Below are 23,214 nucleotides of genomic sequence, written 5' to 3'. Positions count from 1 at the left end.
ATGTACAGTGGTGATTTGCTCCTTCATAGCTTACATCTGGCCACGGCCAAAGCAGATGTCAGGGTGCCAGACCCCACCGATCTCATATTAATGACATATTGGTTCAGATAACCCCTTATAATTAGCTCATCCTGGCCTTCTTGGCCGTTCACAACTGCCAAAACCTCATGCATTTCAGTTGTGCAGACTATAAAAGGTGAGCAAAGAAAGAAAAATTGATTTCCCTTTAAGAATATACAGTATAAGCACCACTGTACAAATGGAGGCTTCACATCTATGTGGTACAGCTAGGAGGAGGGACATGGACATATGCAAGTGACTGCCAATAAAGCACATGATGGACAGGGCCGGTGCATGGACTGGGCAGCACTCCGATAATACTTAGTGCATGAACAGATGTGCAACTCGGGGGATTGTACATCACATCCCAGAGATCTAGAGAGGAACCTAATTGTCCTTAATCCTCTGTGTAAAATAGGTTACAGCAAATCCTCTTTCCATATCAGCAGGGGGATTATTCAGCCGCGCCAGTAAATAAAACCATCACTTTAGCAGAGCGTAGATAGATAGGTACCTAGAAAAACAGGACTGAAATAGTTAATTGAATTAAGACCAATTTCTGTTAACTATCTTACTATTGATATTCTGAGAAAATGTATCTACAGTAATTATCAGGAGCAGTTTGCTGACGATACATATTAAGATTTTGTAACTGCAATATTCGGTCACGGACGATCAAGTTTTATTTTAATTGGTCTTTGTGAGAAATCCTCTCTGTTGCTTGACATACAGCAAACACTACAGGCATTTGGCATCTAACCATGTTGCCACGTTGTTGTCCGGTCACTACGGCATATCTCGGTGCTTGCCAACTGTACAATCCTTGTGCCCACTCATTAGCACCAGTAAATGGTTCATACGGGTTTATCTGAAGAGGTGATTGATAACTGATGAAATACTGGGTAACAAATGGAAGCTTTTTGAAAACTGGGATGGTAAAAGTGTACACTTTCCCGAGTACTGCAGAATTTGTTAATTAGTAGGGCAGTACACCCCTGTTCCCAGTGTAACCCTAGCCCTTAAGGGGTTAAGCGATCTCTAAATTTATTTATTTATTTTTCAGGTGGCAGGGATAATTCTGAATTAATAAAATGAAGCATAGTCCCCAGCTATAGCACTTGAGGACCCAGTGCAGGCTTTCCTGATGCTCTTTGCTGGGACCCATTCTTTAGGTCAACTAGTCAACAAAGCCTGCGATTGGAAGCAAGGTCATATAGTTGGAATGGGGCGCCATGTGATGACATCTTGTTCCAATCAGTATACTGCTGGAGCCAATCACAGGCCGCAGTGGTAAAGGCCACCGAAGAATAGGAAATTACTCCTTCCTGTCATGGTGAAGAGTACCGGAGCGGCCTTACATGCTTGGGATTACAGCTGGTGAGATTGTAGAGGTCATACAACTCTCTACCTGTGGTGAATTTTTGGAATAAACTATCAAGTGTGTGTTTTGGAGTAATGACAGTATTTCTGATCACAAGATATCCTGTATTGTGCATTTTTCATAAGATTTCCCCTTTGTAGGCTAATTTCTGAAATACCCCTTTAAGATGACCATCGGAAATTGAAGATGTCAAGTGCCTCTTAATTGCGAAGTTACATCGTTAATACGGCTAAAAAAGACATGGCCGTCATTTTCAACTGAGGGATGGGAAAAGGTAAATGGAAGGGTAATATGTTCAACCACAGTGCCTGATCTGGTCCCCCCAGAGGAGCTAATCTTTCCCTCCTGGTCCTTGCGATCCGGAATTGGAAGCGCTGCTATCTCTGCACCCTCCCTTTGCTATGCCCCTGGCTAGGTTTGTGTGTTAGAAGAAACCTCAAAGGGACCAGGCTGCAGAGGAACTGCTGGGCACCTGCCTTGGATTAGTTATCCGAGACGCATAGTCCATTGCCGTCGGCTTAAAGGGGTTGTCCGGTCTTAAACTACAAGTCTGTGGTCACTTTATGTGACTACAGACTTGTAAATCCTCACATCTCACACACTATGCACTGTGAGGATTCTCCAGTCGGGAGTCAAGGGCAGCGGTCATCTGACCACAAGTATGCGCTATGCATACTCCCGGCCTCGCTCGCGGGCCCATGTAGTCGGAATATGGCAAGGAGTATGCATATCACACACTTGTAGTCACATGACCCCAGCGCCGACACTGGAGAATCCTCACAGCGCGCATTACGCAATGTGGGGATTCAGAAGTCTGCGGTCACATAGAGTGACTGCAGACTTGTAGTTTAGGAGTGGACAACCCCTTTAAAGTATGTTTTCTCTGAAACACCGCTGCATTTCACAGCAAACCATACACATATGTAATAAAGCAGCCAGACTCTGATTCATGCTGCCCAAGGTTCAGACAGCATTAATCAGATGACAGGTGCCCTTTAAACCCACCTTCACTACATTTGTCTGTATAGATTACTTATATCTACAAACAACCTTGTGACAGTACACTTTTATATATAACTGAATATAAACTAGATCAGACAATTTATTCTTCCTCATATAATTTACAAAGCTGAGCATTATTGGGAGAAGGATCTGAGCAGTGCACTTGGATCACCATGTTCTAGATGGATGTAACATACAGCACCCAGCTAAATGCAGTCTCCCAGGTCAAGTTAATAAGTCCGCTAGATAGAATATTTAAATAGACTTCCTGTACAAATGTAGAAACATATTAATTATTAATTGTTCTCTAGGGTATAAACATGGCCCCTTTCCTTTCCCCATACGCTATACTACCTGCCACCGTTGCTATGGCAACTACAGCTCATTCAGAGTGACTACTTCCCTGTATGTCTGTGGCTGGATTTTATATTACTTTAACTCTAATTATATTTCCTTCAATTTCAAAATATCTTCAATGGAGTTCTATAATAGATTCATCAGGAACATTAATAGGAGATACACATGGCCTAGATTCTTCACCTTGCAGGTCTACAGTGCAGCAGTCAGAATGGAGAAATGAAATACAAGTAGGCACCATTTCTGTGTGGTTACACTACGATTCAGGGAGATCATTGATTTTTCATTGTGTGAATAAAACTTTAGATTTGTTATGGATACAAACGCAAGATAATGTGACAGTGTGATCAAAAATCACTCACAAAGTGGGCCTGTCTAACAGGTGGGCAAGGCCAAGTTCAGACAGCCGTATTTCACAGTTTTCATATGGACTGCAATGCTCAGAATGATCGAGGGTCTCCTAACCAGAATTTACAGCCTCATAGGCATATATGAGGCTATTAGACAAAGTCAGGAGACCGGCGATCAGTACATGCACTGCAGTCGGCATACAGTGGTTTGTGAAAGCATTTTTCGTGTTTTGCTACCTCACAACCTGGAATTTCACAGTTTTTTTTTATTGTTTGCATCAATTCATGTAAAGAACATGCCTACAACTGTGAACATTTGATTTTCTTTTTATTGTGAAGCAAACAACACATAGGACAAAAGAACTGAAAACTTCAGAGTATATACTGTAACTATTCACTCCCCTAAAGTCAGTACTTTGTAGAGCCTCCTTTTGTGGCAATTACAGCTGCAAGTCGCTTCGGTTAAGTCTCTATGAGCTTTCCACATCTTGCCACTGGGATTTTTGCCCATTCCTCAAGGTAAAACTGTTCCAGCTCCTTCAAGTTAGATGGTTTCCACTGATGATCACAGCAATCTTCATGTCAGACCACAGATTCTCAATTGGATTAGTGTCTGGGCTCTGACTAGGCAACTCCAAAACATTTTCATTTTTCCTTTTTAACCATTTGAGTGTTGCTTTAGCAGTATGCTTTGCGTCAATGTCTTGTTGGAAGGTGAATCTTCATCCCAGTCTCAAATCACTGACAGACTGAAACTGGTTTTGCTCAATAATAACTCTGAATTTTGCACCATCCATCTTCCCTTCTAATTGGATCATTTTCCATGTCCCTGCTATCTTCCATAAAGGCCACCTCTATGGAGTGTATGGCTTATTGTGGTCGTGTGAACAGATACTCCAGTCTCTACTTGGGAACTCTGCCGCTCCTTCAGGGTTACCTTTGGTCTTTGTGCTGCCTCTCTGATTAATGGGGTCCTTGCCCGGGCTGAGAGTTTTGGTGGGCTGCCTTCTCTTGGCAGGTTTGTTGTGGTACCATGTTCTTTCCATTTGATGATAATGGATTTGATGGTGCTCAGTAGAGATTGGGATATTTTTTTATAACCCAACCCTGGATTGTACTTCTCCACTACTTGGTCCCTGACTTGTGTAAGGTAGCGCTATTCATCACGCTGAGTGCACTCGCTTCACCGGGTCAATTAAAGCACACATGCAACGTTTTCCCGTAATATGTAGTCCAGCAGTTTATTACACCTCATAAACTGTTTATAACATAGTCCATCTCAGTGGCTCGAAGGAATGTTACACATGTATCCTAGAGCCTTTTCAGTGGCAGCTATGCCCGCTTGGCTTCATATACAGACTTCAGCAAGGTACAGCAACAATATTCACTTATAGCGCCGATTTACCTTTGCTGGGTCTCAGTTGCTTCTATCAGCTCGGTTGTGCCACAGCTGTGGATTTAAGGCTTCCCAGACGTAGTCTCCAAGCCATGTGCCTTCCAAGGCAACTGGCATCTCAAACCCAGGGATCCAGCCTCTGCCTTCCAGGCTAGTGGAGTCCCACACAGGGACCAGGCCTCTCGCCTTCCAATGCTACTGGCATCTCAAACACAGGTATCCAGCCTCCGCCTTCCAGGCTTCACCAGGCCTCTCTCTTTCTGTCTGTTTCAAACCACCAGGATTTATATATCCTTCTGTGCACACAGGACCTGTGATGATGTCACAGTCATGTGATCAGTCACCTGAGGGGGAGTTAAATGGTCAGCCAGAACACACCCCCTGGACATTTTAGCAATGCAGCAAGCCGCTGCATTACACTTGTTTTGAGATCTTCTTGGTCTTCATGGTGTTGTTTGGTTGTGGTGCCTCTTACTAATGGTGTTGCAGCCTCTGTGGCCTTTCAGAAAAGGTGTATACTGACAGACTATGTGACATTTGGTTTAGTGCTGATGCATCACACACAAATCGGATTACAAAAATATTTAAACACAGGTTGTAATGTCATAAAATAGGAAAAAAGCAAAGGTGGTGAATACTTTTGCAAGCCACTGTAAGTGGACAAGCTTCCAGACATCAAAGCTATGGATTTTTTTTCACACTTTCATATAAATACCCTCTATGTGCAGTATTTTAAATCCTCTGTGCTGACGTTTCATTGTCCACTATAGAAGCATTAACTTTTATAGCAGCTTATACACAGAATAATAATAATAATAATAATAGTTTTTATTTTTATAATAATAGTTTTCATTTTTATAGCGCCAACATATTCCGCAGCACTTTACAAATTTTAGGGGGGACATATACAGACAATACAGAATAAGCATATCTCATATCGAAAGGAGTGAGGGCCCTGCTCGCAAGCTTACAGTCTATGAGGAAATAGGGGAGACACAAAAGGTAGAATGTACATATATTGTATAATGCAGCCTTGATATACTAAATAGGATAAATAATAATACATGGACTGGTCGCCAGCCAGTATGTGTACAGTCCTGACAGAGGCTATTAAGTGCATGATTGGTATGAACCTGAAGTTGAAGAAGATTTTAATATGGGGGAAAACTGGGACGGACAGATAGTGTGTTTAGGCGATACGCCAGTCTAAAGAAATGTGTTTTTAGGGTTCGCTTGAACACAGAAAAAGTGTTGCAGACATCATGGGCCTAAATTTTAAAGGAATTTTATGGGTTAAATAGGTTAAAACAAGGGATCTATGGATCTTTCATGACCACTTACCGTATTAATTTCCTTCTACTGAGCCAGAGTCTTTCACCTAGGTAAACAGAGGCTAAAATGTGGATCTGTAGTCCCTCCATTGTCTTATATATTAGCCCATCTGTCTGTGAAGGGTGATTAGACTTATACCCATCTTGAGTAAAGGCAATCAAGCAGCCGAGCATGAGTGGTCATTATTACGGTCGAGCGAGTATGTTCTGTCCGAGTATGCTCGGGCCGAGCTCCGAGTATTTATAGCTGCTCGGTGATAAGGTTAAATCGCTCCCGTGTGCATGATTTGCAACTGTTTGACAGCTTTATTACATGTGAGGAATGTCTATTTCTTACACATTCCTCACATGTAATAAAGCTGTCAAACAGTTGCAAATCATGCACATGGGAGCGATTTAACCTTATCACCGAGCAGCTATAAATACTCGGAGCTCGGCCCGAGCATACTCGGCGAAAGGGTTAATAGAACATACTCGCTCAACACTATTCATGTTCATGTGCAAAACATCACAGCATGCACAAGTCTACTCTGTATCTTAGATGTGTCTCGTCTATTCAAGTCTATGAGTACATCGGATCCCATATGGATCAACAGTATAGCATCCGATTTTTAGGTACTTAGCAATTCTTTAACATAGGAAATTGTGTTTGGACTTTTCAATTTTAATAACTGCTGATGTATAAAAATGGATGCCATATGGATGCTCTACGGATGGTACACGGATCACAATACAGATGAAAGATCGTTTGTTTGTTTTTTATGTACACTCGTGTCAACTTATCCTTGAACAGATTACATGTAAAGGACTCAGGTTTGAACTTGTTAGTAGGATCCATTGATAACACAACACAAAGAACCCTGCCTCTACTGGGACCCCCAACAATCAGCAGTTATCTGCATGTAACGCCGGTAGTAAGCGTTCTATTTCCCTGCAGCACTACCACAGGAAGATCACATTTCAGCAATCACGTCATTCTCACCATATGCAGCACAATGTAACTCTGTCCATATAATGCGGGACAGGACAGGTCCCCCAGAGCAATCGGTTCTCTTTGTGGGAGCTTTCAACGCTGGTCATAAAATGACGATCTCTTAAAGTAGGAGCTCCCCTCCATTAACTCAGAGATCCCTAACGTAGCCCTAATACAGCATGTCATACCAGGCTTTCTAAACTTCTTATTGCTGCCTCACAATATAAACTCTGATATGGACAAGTCATGAAGGAGTTTTAGAAGAAAGCTGGCATATATTGGTTATTATGGAGTCCCTTATAGTTCATATCAGAGCAAGCAGCCATCACTTCTTATACAGTGGTATCCATTTATGCCATGCAGACAATACTGAATCGGGAGTTTAAAAAAGCGAGACTGCAAAATCTACAATATTTTTACATTATTTATCTGCACATCTTGCTTGATTCAGTGTTAAAATACACCAAGAAATACAAAGTAAGAAACATGGAAACACTGAAGGCATCCTAGTTCAATTTATCTCAAATTTGTAAAGACTGAAACATTTTCAACCATCCGAAACCAAAAAACTGCACCTAATCTGTCTGGCAGTCTTGTCGTCCTATCTACTTTCTATGCATATAGGAACTGGAAATTGATAAAGTACCAGTATTGGGTAGAGCCAAGAATTAATGAATTAGAAGACAAATGTGTGGGTAATATTATTTGGTGAGCCGTAAAAAAATAACAAGAAAAAAGAAACTGTAGTTTTCCAATTTCTATTCAGTTTCTCCTATGAGGAGCTGGTAAACCCCAATAAGGGAAGAGACAGACTGCCGTCTAAACTGTGTGATGATCGCATCGCACTGAATGGACTGGCTGGCACCTCTCCTGACCTGTGCATGACAGTGTGATGTATTTCTATGCAGCTGTCAAGGTCAGGTCAGGAGAGGTGCTGGCCAGTACGAGGTTTACGATGCGATCCTCACAAGAGTTATATGGCAGTCTGTCTCTTCCCTAACACATGATTTGGAAATCACTAACAAGCTGTGGATTGGAAAGTCATGATTTAGGAATTTATGACCAAGGAACAGTGATGGCGAAGCTGGAAGGAGTTTCTCTCGCCTCAGCTGCAAGAATGGCATCAGGGGTGGAGATGCCATTGGTGCTACCTGTGCAATGCCACAGGGGCCCAAGGGCACATGGAATTGTGGATTATGATGAGCTATTGGACTGAAAAGGGCCCATATACTGTTCTTTCACAGGGGCCTCTTCTGTCTGTGTCCGCTCCTGGATGGCACTGTGATTTTTGCTAAGATCATGCCACTGACAATGATTTTTATTGGCCATTGTTCATTTCCCTCTATGGAAGGGCATAGTAGCAACAAGACAAGGCGAAAATATAAATATACAGTACAGACCAAAAGTTTGGACACACCTTCTAATTTAAAGATTTCTTTGTATTTTCATGACTATGAAAATTGTACATTCACACTGAAGGCATCAAAACTCTGAATTAACACATGTGGAATTATATACTTAACAAAAAAGTGTGAAACAACTGAAAATATGTCTTATATTCTAGGTTCTTCAAAGTAGCCACCTTTTGCTTTGATGACTGCTTTGCACACTCTTGGCATTCTCTTGATGAGCTTCAAGAGGTAGTCACCGGAAATGGTCTTCCAACAATCTTGAAGGAGTTCCCAGAGATGCTTAGCACTTGTTGGCCCTTTTACCTTCACTCTGCGGTCCAGCTCACCCCAAACCATCTCGAATGGGTTCAGGTCTGGTGACTGTGGAGGCCAGGCCATCTGGCGTAGCACCCCATCACTCTCCAACTTGGTCAAATAGCCCTTACACAGCCTGGAGGTGTGTTTGGGGTCATTGTCTTGTTGAAAAATAAATGATGGTCCAACTAAACGCAAATCGGATGGAATAGCATGCCGCTGCAAGATGCTGTGGTAGCCATGCTGGTTCAGTATTCCTTCAATTTTGAATAAATCCCCAACAGTGTCACCAGCAAAGCACACCCACACCATCACACCTCCTCCTCCATCCTTCACGGTGGGAACCAGGCATGTAGAGTCCATCCGTTCACCTTTTCTGCATCGCACAAAGACACGGTGGTTGGAACCAAAGATCTCAAATTTGGACTCATGAGACCAAAGCACAGATTTCCACTGGTCTAATGTCCATTCCTTGTGTTCTTTAGCCCAAACAAGTCTCTTCTGCTTGTTGCCTGTCCTTAGCAGTGGTTTCCTAGCAGCTATTTTACCATGAAGGCCTGCTGCACAAAGTCTCCTCTTAACAGTTGTTGAAGAGATGTGTCTGCTGCTAGAACTCTGTGTGGCATTGACCTGGTCTCTAATCTGAGCTGCTGTTAACCTGCGATTTCTGAGGCTGGTGACTCGGATAAACTTAACCTCAGAAGCAGAGGTGACTCTTGGTATTCCTTTCCTGGGGCGGTCCTCATGTAAGCCAGTTTCTTTGTAGCGCTTGATGGTTTTTGCAACTGCACTTGGGGACACTTTCAAAGTTTTCCCAATTTTTCGCACTGACTGACCTTCATTTCTTAAAGTAATGATGGCCACTCGTTTTTCTTTACTTAGCTGCTTTTTTCTTGCCATAATACAAATTTTACAGGCTATTCAGTAGGACTATCAGCTGTGTATTCACCAGGCTTCTGCACAACACAACTGATGGTCCCAACCCCATTTATAAGGCAAGAAATCCCACTTATTAAACCTGACAGGGCACACCTGTGAAGTGAAAACCATTTCCGGTGACTACCTCTCGAAGCTCATCAAGAGAATGCCAAGAGTGCGCAAAGCAGTCATCAAAGTAAAAGGTGGCTACTTTGAAGAACCTAGAATATAAGACATATTTTCAGTTGTTTCACACTTTTTTGTTAAGTATATAATTCCACATGTGTTAATTCATAGTTTTGATGCCTTCAGTGTGAATGTACAATTTTCAAAGTCATGAAAATACTGAAAAATCTTTAAATTAGAAGGTGTGTCCAAACTTTTGGTCTGTACTGTATATCCCTCTGAGGTCGCTTTCATACCTGCCGATAGAAGTTTGGCAGGAAACCACAAATGTCTCTTAAGTAGTTGTAGCAAATACTTTAAAAACGTTCTTCTGAAGTAATCTGGAAACCACTTTAGTCTTTAAAGAAACATGTAAGTTAGAAATAAATGTTTAAATTAAACAAGAAATATAGTTGCCCTGGATGTTTGAAAAGTATATTCACACAGTGTTTTATTTTTTTGCAGCCGCCGATGATATCCTGTGATGTCACGTCAACTTCCGGACTCTGGAAGTTGAGATTGCATCACCAAGGCGTGACCCAGTCTCATGCAGATAGTGGCCACTCCCCATGATTGACTGGGCTTTGTTTCACCGCACGTCACAGCCCAGTATCGAGCGCGCTGTAGAAGATTTTGGTCTCGCCTTCTCTGCTTTCATTGGCAGAGCCCAGCAAGCATATGCCAATGAAAGCAGAGAAAAAGAGGAAAATCTTCTACAGCGCGTGCTCAATACTGGGCTGTGACGTGCGGTCAAATACCGCCCACAGCCCAGTCAATCAGGGGTAGTGGCCGCTGTCTGCGTGAGACTGGGTCACACCTTGGTGATGCAACCTCAACTTCCAGAGTCCGGAAGTTGACGTGACATCACAGGATATCATCGGCGGCTGCAGCCGGGGGTCACGTGATCGGCACTGAGTGAGCAGAGCTAGCGCCGCTCACAGGCAAATATGAAAAAAGATTGTACTTGAAAAAATACTTATTTCAGTGGTTTAAAAAGATGGTGCACAATATAGATTGCAGTGGACCACCTCGTTAACCATCATTCTATGTGATTGATCTAAGCAGACTATCAAAATACCGCCGATCAGTCCTCATGTAGGCGGTCATTTAACGTACAAGGGTAGGCGCCCTTGTGCCAAAGCTTTACGTACTGAGGTCAGTTGGGAAAAACCGGGAGCAAATATTCAACATAAGATAATAGATAGGGCATGGTGCTTTTGTGCTCTTTATCTAACGCTTTCATTACAACTGTGCTCCATGTCCTGAGCCTATAATAATACCTCTGCATCAAGCTATTTTTAATGCTAGAGTATTATTGATTTAAAATTACTTTGCAGGGTTTCCTAAAATAACTACTCTTTGTATCGTGCAACCATTGCTCTAGAATTCAGTGCATACTAAATCCGCTGCACCCTCTAAGAATACAGGATGGTTAAATAATAATGCACCACCTGTTTTAATATTCTGTTTTAGGCTTTTCTGACTGTAAGCCTACTTTTAACTAACCTTTTAGTTGTGTCATGCCTGAAATCTGGTAGATGAAATAATCTGAAGAAACCATTGCCAGACAGTATAGTAGGCTCTAACCAGCTGTTGCAAAATTCTTTTAGTTTGGTAACCAATAGTCTAAAATTCTAGTACTGTTTCTCCGCAGGTAACTATTTATGAGACAATTCTGGTTTAAAGATCAAGTGATAATAACTAATTTTATGCTTTGAACCAAATATTCCTAAAAAAATCCTGACTTCCTTACCCTAGCAGCCAATACTGAAATGTTTAATGGCACATACAAAATGCACTTCTATTTGAAGGGGTTTTTCTTGTATGAATTTTTCAATATGAGCCTTTCTCACGCCCTCCTTTTGCAGCGTTGGCCCCAATCTTTATTGACATGGCTCCAGTAGTGGCGTCACAACTACAGTTTTTGGCTTCAGCAGTCAATTACTTGATTCATGGCCATGTGCTTTGGATGTGATATCACCACTGCAGCCATGTCAATAAAGACCAGAGGCAGCAGGGGAAAGGTAGCACTGGAGTAAGTACTGTTCAAGTTGTTATGTAAAATAGGACAAGCCTATGGAATAAAAGATAAAATCTGGAAAACTTCCTTAATGTGCTGGACAATTCCAGATCTCTATGAAATTTTATGTGTTGTGTCATGTGCTTAAGTAGCACATTTGGATATCTCCTCAACAGATGACAAAAAAATACTGAATGAAAAAAATCCCTAATTGATAAGCATACCAGTAAGCTCTAGTTTTCTAGATTTTCTTAAATGAATTTTGCTGCCTATAAAATTACAGGTCGACTCATTATAGACACTGATGGCATATCATTGGGATATCTGATTATTAGGATTATTAGTGGGGTCTGACCGCCATTCCACCAACTGTTAGAACAAAGTGCAGTGGTGTTAGGAAAGGGCAGTTCCACATGATCTACTTTCAGCTCCACCTGACTTTTTTCACAGGGGGCATGGACGGCCCATGCAGCCTCTGGAAGAAATTCGAGTGCAGCAATGAAGCATGCTACTTTGCTTGCATTAAAGAAGTTGTCCACTACTTGGACAAATCTCTCTCATACCCCACACTTGGCCCTGATAAAATAAAAAAGCTTATACTCACCTCCTGTGCTGGCGCCGTTCCTGCGGTGTTGGCTCTCGCTCTCCCCGGGGCTCCCATAGTGCTGTTGTGACACGTGAGCCTGGTGCCCAATCAGCGTCACTGTCCTCGCCTTCAGACAAATCGAACATGAAGAGGAAGTCAGAGATCAGCTGCACCCTGGACTTCCTCAGCATGGTCAATTTGATAGGAGTGGACAGTGATGCCAGTGTTGATTGGGCGCCGGGCTCACGTGTCACAACAACCGCACGGAACCGTGAGTGCCGACACCACTGGAACTCACCACGGGAGGTGAGTGTAGGCTTTTTTATTTTATTGGGGCCAAACATTTACGTCAAGAAGATGTTGTCCAAGTAGTGGACAACCCCTTTAATGTCACTTTCTTCTAGTGATTGGGTTCACAGTGGTTGAACTCATATTATTCAGACATCACCAGTAGTGGGTTTGGTACTGAGATAATTATTATTTTTTTAATATTAGTACAATTACGTATTATTAAAACTCTCCTACACTTTAATCAAAGGGTGCCAAAAATGCAGGAACAGGGTCAGGGGTGCAACTTTCTAATACACATCAACTTTGTGTGGGATTCACCCTGGTCAGAAGCATCTACTGTATAACACACAACATAGACGCTGCTACATAAGACTTGGACACTTAATAGATGAGACACCCAGCATGTCTTTATATACAAGTCCACCATAACAACCCAAGAGTCAGTGCAGATAGGCAGAACTGGCATCAGGCCTATGTAAGACAGCCAACTCTGACCCAGATTCCTGTCTCGGATAGGGTAAACCTTTCTAGTATAAAATCAGGTGAAAAGACGCTAAAACAATATCACTAGTCAAAAATACATACATACATACATACATACATACATACATACATACATACATACATACATATATATATATCTATCATGCTTATTCCAAGGAATGGACAAAGCACGACTCCGACAGTAATACGAGTCATGAGACTTTGAAGATCTTGTGAGCATTCACATCTTATTATAACTGCACACTGTGGACACACAAGTTTCAGACACAAGGGCGCATTGTTTGGAAAGAACGGAAAGTTTTCTAAGGTTCTGGTTAAATCTCATTGCATAATGTGAGATTCATGTTATGCTTCACTGCTTTACCTGAAATTCATCAAAACTTTCATGTTTTACTTCCAGAAAAAATAACTTGGGCATGTAACGAGCTAATCAGTCTGATGTTTAGTCACAAACATAACATTGCAATATTACCGATGTAAAAGTCTTCAGAAATAAACGTAGTTACATTGTATCTGTCATGTAACTCCCACACAACAAGTGTCGGCTGTCATATGGCAGAAGCTTAAAACTGACATTTTCAGAAACAAAGGTGATGGAAACAAAAGTTATTTATTACAGATGTGAGAGACATTTTGTTTTTTATTTTCACCTGCCGCACACCCCTGGCATATTATCAGACACATATTCTGTATAAGGGATAAAGTATAGAAACTAAAGTATATCATGGTAACATAATATACATAATATTTGACATCTGCTGTCAGACAGCACTCAGTATGTTTTCATGTCAGCGGTGATGAGCATATTTGTGCATGTTTCCACCTGTTCAGATCTGATGTATAATATGTATATACAGTACAGACCAAAAGTTTGGACACACCTTGTCATTTAAAGATTTTTCAGTATTTTCATGACTATGAAAATTGTACATTCACACTGAAGGCATCAAAACTATGAATTAACACATGTGGAATTATATACTTAACAAAAAAGTGTGAAACAACTGAAAATATGTCTTATATTCTAGATTCATCAAAGTAGCCACCTTTTGCTTTGATGACTGCTTTGCACACTCTTGGCATTCTCTTGATGAGCCTCAAGAGGTAGTCACCAGAAATGGTCTTCCAACAATCTTGAAGGAGTTCCCAGAGATGCTTAGCACTTGTTGGCCCTTTTGCCTTCACTCTGCAGTCCAGCTCACCCCAAACCATCTCGATTGGGTTCAGGTCTGGTGACTGTGGAGGCCAGGTCATCTGGCGTAGCAGCCCATCACTCTCCAACTTGGTCAAATAGCCCTTACACAGCCTGGAGGTGTGTTTTGGGTCATTGTCCTGTTGAAAAATAAATGATGGTCCACCTAAACGCAAACCGGATGGAATAGCATCCCGCTGCAAGATGCTGTGGTAGCCATGCTGGTTCAGTATGCCTTCAATTTTGAATAAATCCCCAACAGTGTCACCAGCAAAGCACCCCCACACCATCACACCTCCTCCTCCATGCTTCACGGTGGGAACCAGGAATGTAGAGTCCATCCGTTCACCTTTTCTGCGTCGCACAAAGTCACGGTGGTTGGAACCAAAGATCTCACATTTGGACTCATCAGACCAAAGCACAGATTTCCACTGGTCTAATGTCCATTCCTTGTGTTCTTTAGCCCAAACAAGTCTCTTCTGCTTGTTGCCTGTCATTAGCAGTGGGTTCCTAGCAGCTATTTTACCATGAAGGCCTGCTGCACAAAGTCTCCTCTTAACAGTTGTTGAAGAGATGTGTCTGCTGCTAGAACTCTGTGTGGCATTGACCTGGTCTCTAATCTGAGCTGCTGTTAATCTGCGATTTCTGAGGCTGGTGACTCGGATAAACTTATCCTCAGAAGCAGAGGTGACTCTTAGTCTTCCTTTCCTTTCATGTGAGCCAGTTTTTTTGTAGCGCTTGATGGTTTTTGCAACTGCACTTGGGGACACTTTCAAAGTTTTCACAATTTTTTGGAGTGACTGACCTTCATTTCTTAAAGTAATGATGGCCACTCGTTTTTCTTTACTTAGCTGCTTTTTTCTTGCCATAATACAAATTCTAACAGTCTATTCAGTAGGACTATCAGCTTTGTATCCACCAGACTTCTGCACAACACAACTGATGGTCCCAACCCCATTTATAAGGCAAGAAATCCCACTTATTAAACCTGACAGGGCACACCTGTGAAGTGAAAACCATTTCCGGTGACTACCTCTTGAAGCTCATCAAGAGAATGCCAAGAGTGTGCAAAGCAGTCATCAAAGCAAATTGTGGCTGCTTTGAAGAACCTAGAATATAAGACATATTTTCAGTTGTTTCACACTTTTTTGTTAAGTATATAATTCCACATGTGTTAATCCATAGTTTTGATGCCTTCAGTGTGAATGTACAATTTTCATAGTCATGAAAATACAGAAAAAACTTTAAATGAGAAGGTGTGTCCAAACTTTTGGTCTGTACTGTATGTGTAATATATGCAGATTTAAAAGGTCACACAAAGCAGTATAGTATAGATATATTATCTAGCTACATAGCGATCTATCTAGAAAAAATACAATGGAGCAGCACCACAATACTAAATAAGGCCACGTTCACACATTCAGTATTTGGTCAATATTTCACATCAAGAAAAGTATAATAGAAACAGGGCACCGCTTCTGTATTTATCACCCACTCCTGATTTTGGCTTACAAATACTGAGCGTGTGAATGTGGCCTAAGCGAGTATTAGTCATCTTGGACATATACCCCAATTTGTGCGGCATAATATAGAAATAGAGAAAACAAGTTGTCCAGAAAAGCGAACTTTACAAGCTCATAGGCCAATATAGTCCACTTCTCTGCACAGCTTGATGGAAGGCTGCCTTTCTTTATCTATCTATCCATGTGTCTATCTAGCTATACATCCCATATCTATCTGCTGCCTCTCTATTCCTTTTTATATCTCTCTAATGTATAGTTTAGGAGGTGGAAGCCTACTTTAGCCCTATGGACCCAGCAGCTTTATGAAGCTGATAAATCTTTCATCCCCAGTGGTTGGAATATAACTAGAGTCCTATAAACATCAGAAGGTGTAATGGAGCGGAGTCTGCCATCTAGGTACTTGGCTTTACATAGGACTACCTGTTAACATGATGCATGCCCTAAAGAGTTAAGGCAAATTGAGCTCTTCTCCCGCCGGCCCGTATTTCCCTGCAGCCATCATGGAGCACATACCTCTAGCTTACAGAAAGTCTGCGGCCATGAATGAAAGTTTAGATTGCCCCCCTGCTGTCCTCATGCCCCCTGTACAGGTACATGCACCTTGCAATCTAAGGACCCTTATGTAATGCAGAGATAGAAGCCTGCTGGAGCTGAGATGACAACAAGTGAGGAGGACATCATGTAGAAGACATCAGAGAAGCCTGGACTTACATATCTGGTGATGAGGCTCCTCAGCACGCTGCAGTCCATGACTAGTGGCAGCCGCCTGACACCTCTGTGCCTCCTTCCTTCTAGTTGTCAGTGGCCACATCCATCCCCAGGGTCACCATCTAGCCGCTAGTCACAGATGATCAGGATGGGAAGAAGCAGTCACAGTGGGTGGGCTGTTAGGTAAGAAGTGTGGAGCAGCTACATTCTGCCCTGTGTGCCGGCTGCTGCCCCGGAGCTGCTCCCAGGTGTAGTGGCTCCCCCGGCGGCCAGCATGCAGCATGCCCCCGCCTGTGGCTCTGCACGAGATGAGTGGCTTCTCTGTGATGAGCAGTTGTCCCCTGTGCTGCTTGTCTCTGTTCACACCCTCCCATCTCATGTAATAAGAGCCCTCCCTCTCCAGGCTCCTGGCTGTTCCTCTTCCCCGTGATCCCTCCCTGCACTCACTCTTTGCAGACTACTCCACCCACTTTCCCCTTCCCTCCTGTCATGTTTTGTCACTATACTCCACCCTCAGCCTTTACTAAGCGCCCCCTCCTCCCTCCTCTTCATCAATCTGTTCTAGTACTGGCATCCTGAGCTATTTATATCTCATCGGGCGACTTATCCAGCTGCCTACAATAAGTGATGGGGAGCAGCAGAGATCCGTCCTGTGGAGCCCACACAGGGCTCTGACACTGCCCAGCAGAGATCCGTCCTGTGGAGCCCACACAGGGCTCTGACACTGCCCAGCAGAGATCCGTCCTGTGGAGCCCACACAGGGCTCTGACACTGCCCAGCAGAGATCCGTCCTGTGGAGCTTACACAGGGCTCTGACACTGCCCAGCAGAGATCCGTCCTGTGGAGCCCACACAGGGCTCTGACACTGCCCAGCAGAGATCCGTCCTGTGGAGCCCACACAGGGCTCTGACACTGCCCAGCAGAGATCCGTCCTGTGGAGCCCACACAGGGCTCTGACACTGCCCAGCAGAGATCCGTCCTGTAGAGCCCACACAGGGCTCTGACACTGCCCAGCAGAGATCCGTCCTGTGGAGCCCACACAGGGCTCTGACACTGCCCAGCAGAGATCCGTCCTGTGGAGCCCACACAGGGCTCTGACACTGCCCAGCAGAGATCCGTCCTGTGGAGCCCACACAGGGCTCTGACACTGCCCAGCAGAGATCCGTCCTGTGGAGCCCACACAGGGCTCTGACACTGCCCAGCAGAGATCCGTCCTGTGGAGCCCACACAGGGCTCTGACACTGCCCAGCAGAGATCCGTCCTGTGGAGCCCACACAGGGCTCTGACACTGCCCAGCAGAGATCCGTCCTGTTGAGCCCACACAGGGCTCTGACACTGCCCAGCAGAGATCCGTCCTGTGGAGCCCACACAGGGCTCTGACACTGCCCAGCAGAGATCCATCCTGTGGAGCCCACACAGGGCTCTGACACTGCCCAGCAGAGATCCGTCCTGTGGAGCCCACACAGGGCTCTGACACTGCCCAGCAGAGATCCATCCTGTGGAGCCCACACAGGGCTCTGACACTGCCCAGCAGAGATCCGTCCTGTGGAGCCCACACAGGGCTCTGACACTGCCCAGCAGAGATCCGTCCTGTGGAGCCCACACAGGGCTCTGACACTGCCCAGCAGAGATCCGTCCTGTGGAGCTTACACAGGGCTCTGACACTGCCCAGCAGAGATCCGTCCTGTGGAGCCCACACAGGGCTCTGACACTGCCCAGCAGAGATCCGTCCCGTGGAGCCCACACAGGGCTCTGACACTGCCCAGCAGAGATCCGTCCCGTGGAGCCCACACAGGGCTCTGACACTGCCCAGCAGAGATCCGTCCCGTGGAGCCCACACAGGGCTCTGACACTGCCCAGCAGAGATCCGTCCCGTGGAGCCCACACAGGGCTCTGACACTGCCCAGCAGAGATCCGTCCTGTGGAGCCCACACAGGGCTCTGACACTGCCCAGCAGAGATCCGTCCTGTGGAGCCCACACAGGGCTCTGACACTGCCCAGCAGAGATCCGTCCTGTTGAGCCCACACAGGGCTCTGACACTGCCCAGCAGAGATCCGTCCTGTGGAGCCCACACAGGGCTCTGACACTGCCCAGCAGAGATCCGTCCTGTGGAGCCCACACAGGGCTCTGACACTGCCCAGCAGAGATCCGTCCTGTGGAGCCCACACAGGGCTCTGACACTGCCCAGCAGAGATCCATCCTGTGGAGCCCACACAGGGCTCTGACACTGCCCAGCAGAGATCCGTCCTGTGGAGCCCACACAGGGCTCTGACACTGCCCAGCAGAGATCCGTCCTGTGGAGCCCACACAGGGCTCTGACACTGCCCAGCAGAGATCCGTCCTGTGGAGCCCACACAGGGCTCTGACACTGCCCAGCAGAGATCCGTCCTGTTGAGCCCACACAGGGCTCTGACACTGCCCAGCAGAGATCCGTCCTGTGGAGCCCACACAGGGCTCTGACACTGCCCAGCAGAGATCCGTCCTGTGGAGCCCACACAGGGTTCTGACACTGCCCAGCAGAGATCCGTCCTGTGGAGCCCACACAGGGCTCTGACACTGCCCAGCAGAGATCCGTCCTGTGGAGCCCACACAGGGCTCTGACACTGCCCAGCAGAGATCCATCCTGTGGAGCTCACACAGGGCTCTGACACTGCCCAGCAGAGATCCGTCCTGTGGAGCCCACACAGGGCTCTGACACTGCCCAGCAGAGATCCGTCCTGTGAAGCCCACACAGGGCTCTGACACTGCCCAGCAGAGATCCGTCCTGTGGAGCTTACACAGGGCTCTGACACTGCCCAGCAGAGATCCGTCCTGTGGAGCCCACACAGGGCTCTGACACTGCCCAGCAGAGATCCGTCCTGTGGAGCCCACACAGGGCTCTGACACTGCCCAGCAGAGATCCGTCCTGTGGAGCCCACACAGGGCTCTGACACTGCCCAGCAGAGATCCGTCCTGTGGAGCCCACACAGGGCTCTGACACTGCCCAGCAGAGATCCGTCCTGTGGAGCCCACACAGGGTTGTGCTCTCCCTCTGTCACTGCCCAGCAGAGATCCGTCCTGTGGAGCTCCCACAGGGTTGTGCTCTCCCTCTGTCACTGCCCAGCAGAGATCCGTCCTGTGGTGCCCACACAGGGCTCTGACACTGCCCAGCAGAGATCCATCCTGTGGAGCTCACACAGGGCTCTGTCACTGCCCAGCAGAGATCCGTCCTGTGGAGCTCCCACAGGGTTGTGCTCTCCCTCTGTCACTGCCCAGCAGAGATCCGTCCTGTGGAGCTCACACAGGGTTGTGCTCTCCCTCTGTCACTGCCCAGCAGAGATCCGTCCTGTGGTGCCCACACAGGGTTGTGCTCTCCCTCTGTCACTGCCCAGCAGAGATCCGTCCTGTGGAGCCCACACAGGGCTCTGACACTGCCCAGCAGAGATCCATCCTGTGGAGCCCACACAGGGCTCTGACACTGCCCAGCAGAGATCCATCCTGTGGAGCCCACACAGGGCTCTGACACTGCCCAGCAGAGATCCGTCCTGTGGAGCCCACACAGGGCTCTGACACTGCCCAGCAGAGATCCATCCTGTGGAGCCCACACAGGGCTCTGACACTGCCCAGCAGAGATCCGTCCTGTGGAGCCCACACAGGGCTCTGACACTGCCCAGCAGAGATCCGTCCTGTGGAGCCCACACAGGGCTCTGACACTGCCCAGCAGAGATCCGTCCTGTGGAGCTTACACAGGGCTCTGACACTGCCCAGCAGAGATCCGTCCTGTGGAGCCCACACAGGGCTCTGACACTGCCCAGCAGAGATCCGTCCTGTGTAGCCCACACAGGGCTCTGACACTGCCCAGCAGAGATCCGTCCTGTGGAGCCCACACAGGGCTCTGACACTGCCCAGCAGAGATCCGTCCTGTGGAGCCCACACAGGGCTCTGACACTGCCCAGCAGAGATCCGTCCTGTGGAGCCCACACAGGGTTGTGCTCTCCCTCTGTCACTGCCCAGCAGAGATCCGTCCTGTGGTGCCCACACAGGGTTGTGCTCTCCCTCTGTCACTGCCCAGCAGAGATCCGTCCTGTGGAGCCCACACAGGGCTCTGACACTGCCCAGCAGAGATCCATCCTGTGGAGCCCACACAGGGCTCTGACACTGCCCAGCAGAGATCCATCCTGTGGAGCCCACACAGGGCTCTGACACTGCCCAGCAGAGATCCGTCCTGTGGAGCCCACACAGGGCTCTGACACTGCCCAGCAGAGATCCATCCTGTGGAGCCCACACAGGGCTCTGACACTGCCCAGCAGAGATCCGTCCTGTGGAGCCCACACAGGGCTCTGACACTGCCCAGCAGAGATCCGTCCTGTGGAGCCCACACAGGGCTCTGACACTGCCCAGCAGAGATCCGTCCTGTGGAGCTTACACAGGGCTCTGACACTGCCCAGCAGAGATCCGTCCTGTGGAGCCCACACAGGGCTCTGACACTGCCCAGCAGAGATCCGTCCTGTGTAGCCCACACAGGGCTCTGACACTGCCCAGCAGAGATCCGTCCTGTGGAGCCCACACAGGGCTCTGACACTGCCCAGCAGAGATCCGTCCTGTGGAGCCCACACAGGGCTCTGACACTGCCCAGCAGAGATCCGTCCTGTGGAGCCCACACAGGGTTGTGCTCTCCCTCTGTCACTGCCCAGCAGAGATCCGTCCTGTGGTGCCCACACAGGGTTGTGCTCTCCCTCTGTCACTGCCCAGCAGAGATCCGTCCTGTGGAGCCCACACAGGGCTCTGACACTGCCCAGCAGAGATCCATCCTGTGGAGCCCACACAGGGCTCTGACACTGCCCAGCAGAGATCCATCCTGTGGAGCCCACACAGGGCTCTGACACTGCCCAGCAGAGATCCGTCCTGTGGAGCCCACACAGGGCTCTGACACTGCCCAGCAGAGATCCATCCTGTGGAGCCCACACAGGGCTCTGACACTGCCCAGCAGAGATCCGTCCTGTGGAGCCCACACAGGGCTCTGACACTGCCCAGCAGAGATCCGTCCTGTGGAGCCCACACAGGGCTCTGACACTGCCCAGCAGAGATCCGTCCTGTGGAGCTTACACAGGGCTCTGACACTGCCCAGCAGAGATCCGTCCTGTGGAGCCCACACAGGGCTCTGACACTGCCCAGCAGAGATCCGTCCTGTGGAGCCCACACAGGGCTCTGACACTGCCCAGCAGAGATCCGTCCTGTGGAGCCCACACAGGGCTCTGACACTGCCCAGCAGAGATCCGTCCTGTGGAGCCCACACAGGGCTCTGACACCGCCCAGAAGAGATCCGTCCTGTGGAGCTCACACAGGGTTGTGCTCTCCCTCTGTCACTGCCCAGCAGAGATCCGTCCTGTGGAGCTCCCACAGGGTTGTGCTCTCCCTCTGTCACTGCCCAGCAGAGATCCGTCCTGTGGTGCCCACACAGGGTTGTGCTCTCCCTCTGTCACTGCCCAGCAGAGATCCGTCCTGTGGTGCCCACACAGGGTTGTGTTCTCCCTCTGTCACTGCCCAGCAGAGATCCGTCCTGTGGTGCCCACACAGGGTTGTGCTCTCCCTCTGTCACTGCCCAGCAGAGATCCATCCTGTGGTGCCCACACAGGGTTGTGCTCTCCCTCTGTCACTGCCCAGCAGAGATCCGTCCTGTGGTGCCCACACAGGGTTGTGCTCTCCCTCTGTCACTGCCCAGCAGAGATCCGTCCTGTGGTGCCCACACAGGGTTGTGCTCTCCCTCTGTCGTTGCCCAGCAGAGCTGTATCCTCTGTATCTGGGCGGCAGGGTGACAGGTGAAGCTCTCCAGGCTGTGGGCTCACTGACAGCAGGGTATTTTGCCTATCCATGAGGATGGCTCATGTCATGTCTGACAGGCGGGAGCTGGTGATTCAGGCTGATTCTTGGCTGCTTCTGGATGGAGCTTGTTTGGACAAGGTGGCCTGCTTACCTTCTCATGCCACAAGCATGGCTTCTCTAACTTCTATTGTAAGGCCACGTTCACATGTTCAGTGTTTGGTCAGTATTTTACCTCAGTATTTGTAAGCCAAAACCAGGAGTGGGTGATAAGTACAGAAGTGGTGATGTGCTTCTATTATACTTTTCCTGTGATCGTTCATCACCTGATTTTGGCTTACAAATACTGATGTAAAATACTGACCAAATACTGACGGTGTGAACGTGGCCTAAGTGAATCCTTCAACTTTTCCCAAGCTCCATATATATTACAGGATTTCCAATATTTAGAAATGACTTTGCTCATTCTAAGACCTCATCAGACGTCCGTTTTTCCCCTACATGTTCTATCTGTGGTTTTCACGGATAAAACACGCACCCATTACAGGACTGTTACATATCCGTGTTTTTTCGCGGACCATGTGTCCATGCAAAAATCATCGTTTTTTTTACAGGCATCAGGGATGAAATGTACCAATACAAGTCTATGTGCTCAATAAAATCACGAACAGCACACGGATAGCATCAGTGTTTAACCCCTTCACGCTACAGCCTGTTTTCACCTTCCTGACCAGGCCAATTTTTACAATTCTGACCACTGTCACTTTATGAGGTAATAACTCTGGAACGCTTCAACGGATCCCCCTGATTCTCAGATCGTTTTTTTTTCGTGACAAGTTGTACTTTATGGTAGTGGTAAATTTAGTTCAATTTTTTTCTGGGTTTATTTGTGAAAATATCAAAATTTTGACAAAAATGTAGAAACTTTAGCAATTTTCAAACTTTTAATGT

General features: G+C 46.8%; 1 protein-coding gene across 5 annotated transcripts in view; it reads right to left on the bottom strand.

Moving 5' to 3' along the window:
• The window catches only part of ATP11A (ATPase phospholipid transporting 11A), a 224,217-nt gene extending 207,320 nt beyond the window's left edge, over nt 1–16,897 (bottom strand). For 3 of the 5 annotated variants that reach the window (XM_073664386.1, XM_073664389.1, XM_073664390.1), the window contains exon 1: nt 16,467–16,896. In XM_073664386.1, coding sequence (XP_073520487.1) covers nt 16,467–16,505 — 39 coding nt within the window. In that variant the 5' untranslated portion in view covers nt 16,506–16,896. Of the gene's footprint in view, nt 1–16,466 lie in introns of all 5 variants that reach the window. The other 2 variants (XM_073664387.1, XM_073664388.1) reach the window with 1 other exon arrangement.
• Nucleotides 16,898–23,214: the final 6,317 nt, after the last annotated feature.

This window comes from Phyllobates terribilis, unplaced genomic scaffold, assembly GCF_046119375.1.
Source record: "Phyllobates terribilis strain yellow unplaced genomic scaffold, ASM4611937v1 Scaffold_2__4_contigs__length_985480577, whole genome shotgun sequence".
Taxonomy (NCBI): Eukaryota; Metazoa; Chordata; class Amphibia; order Anura; family Dendrobatidae; genus Phyllobates; species Phyllobates terribilis.
The sequence above is the reverse complement of the archived record's forward strand: the minus strand, read 5'-3'. Positions and strand labels throughout refer to the sequence as shown.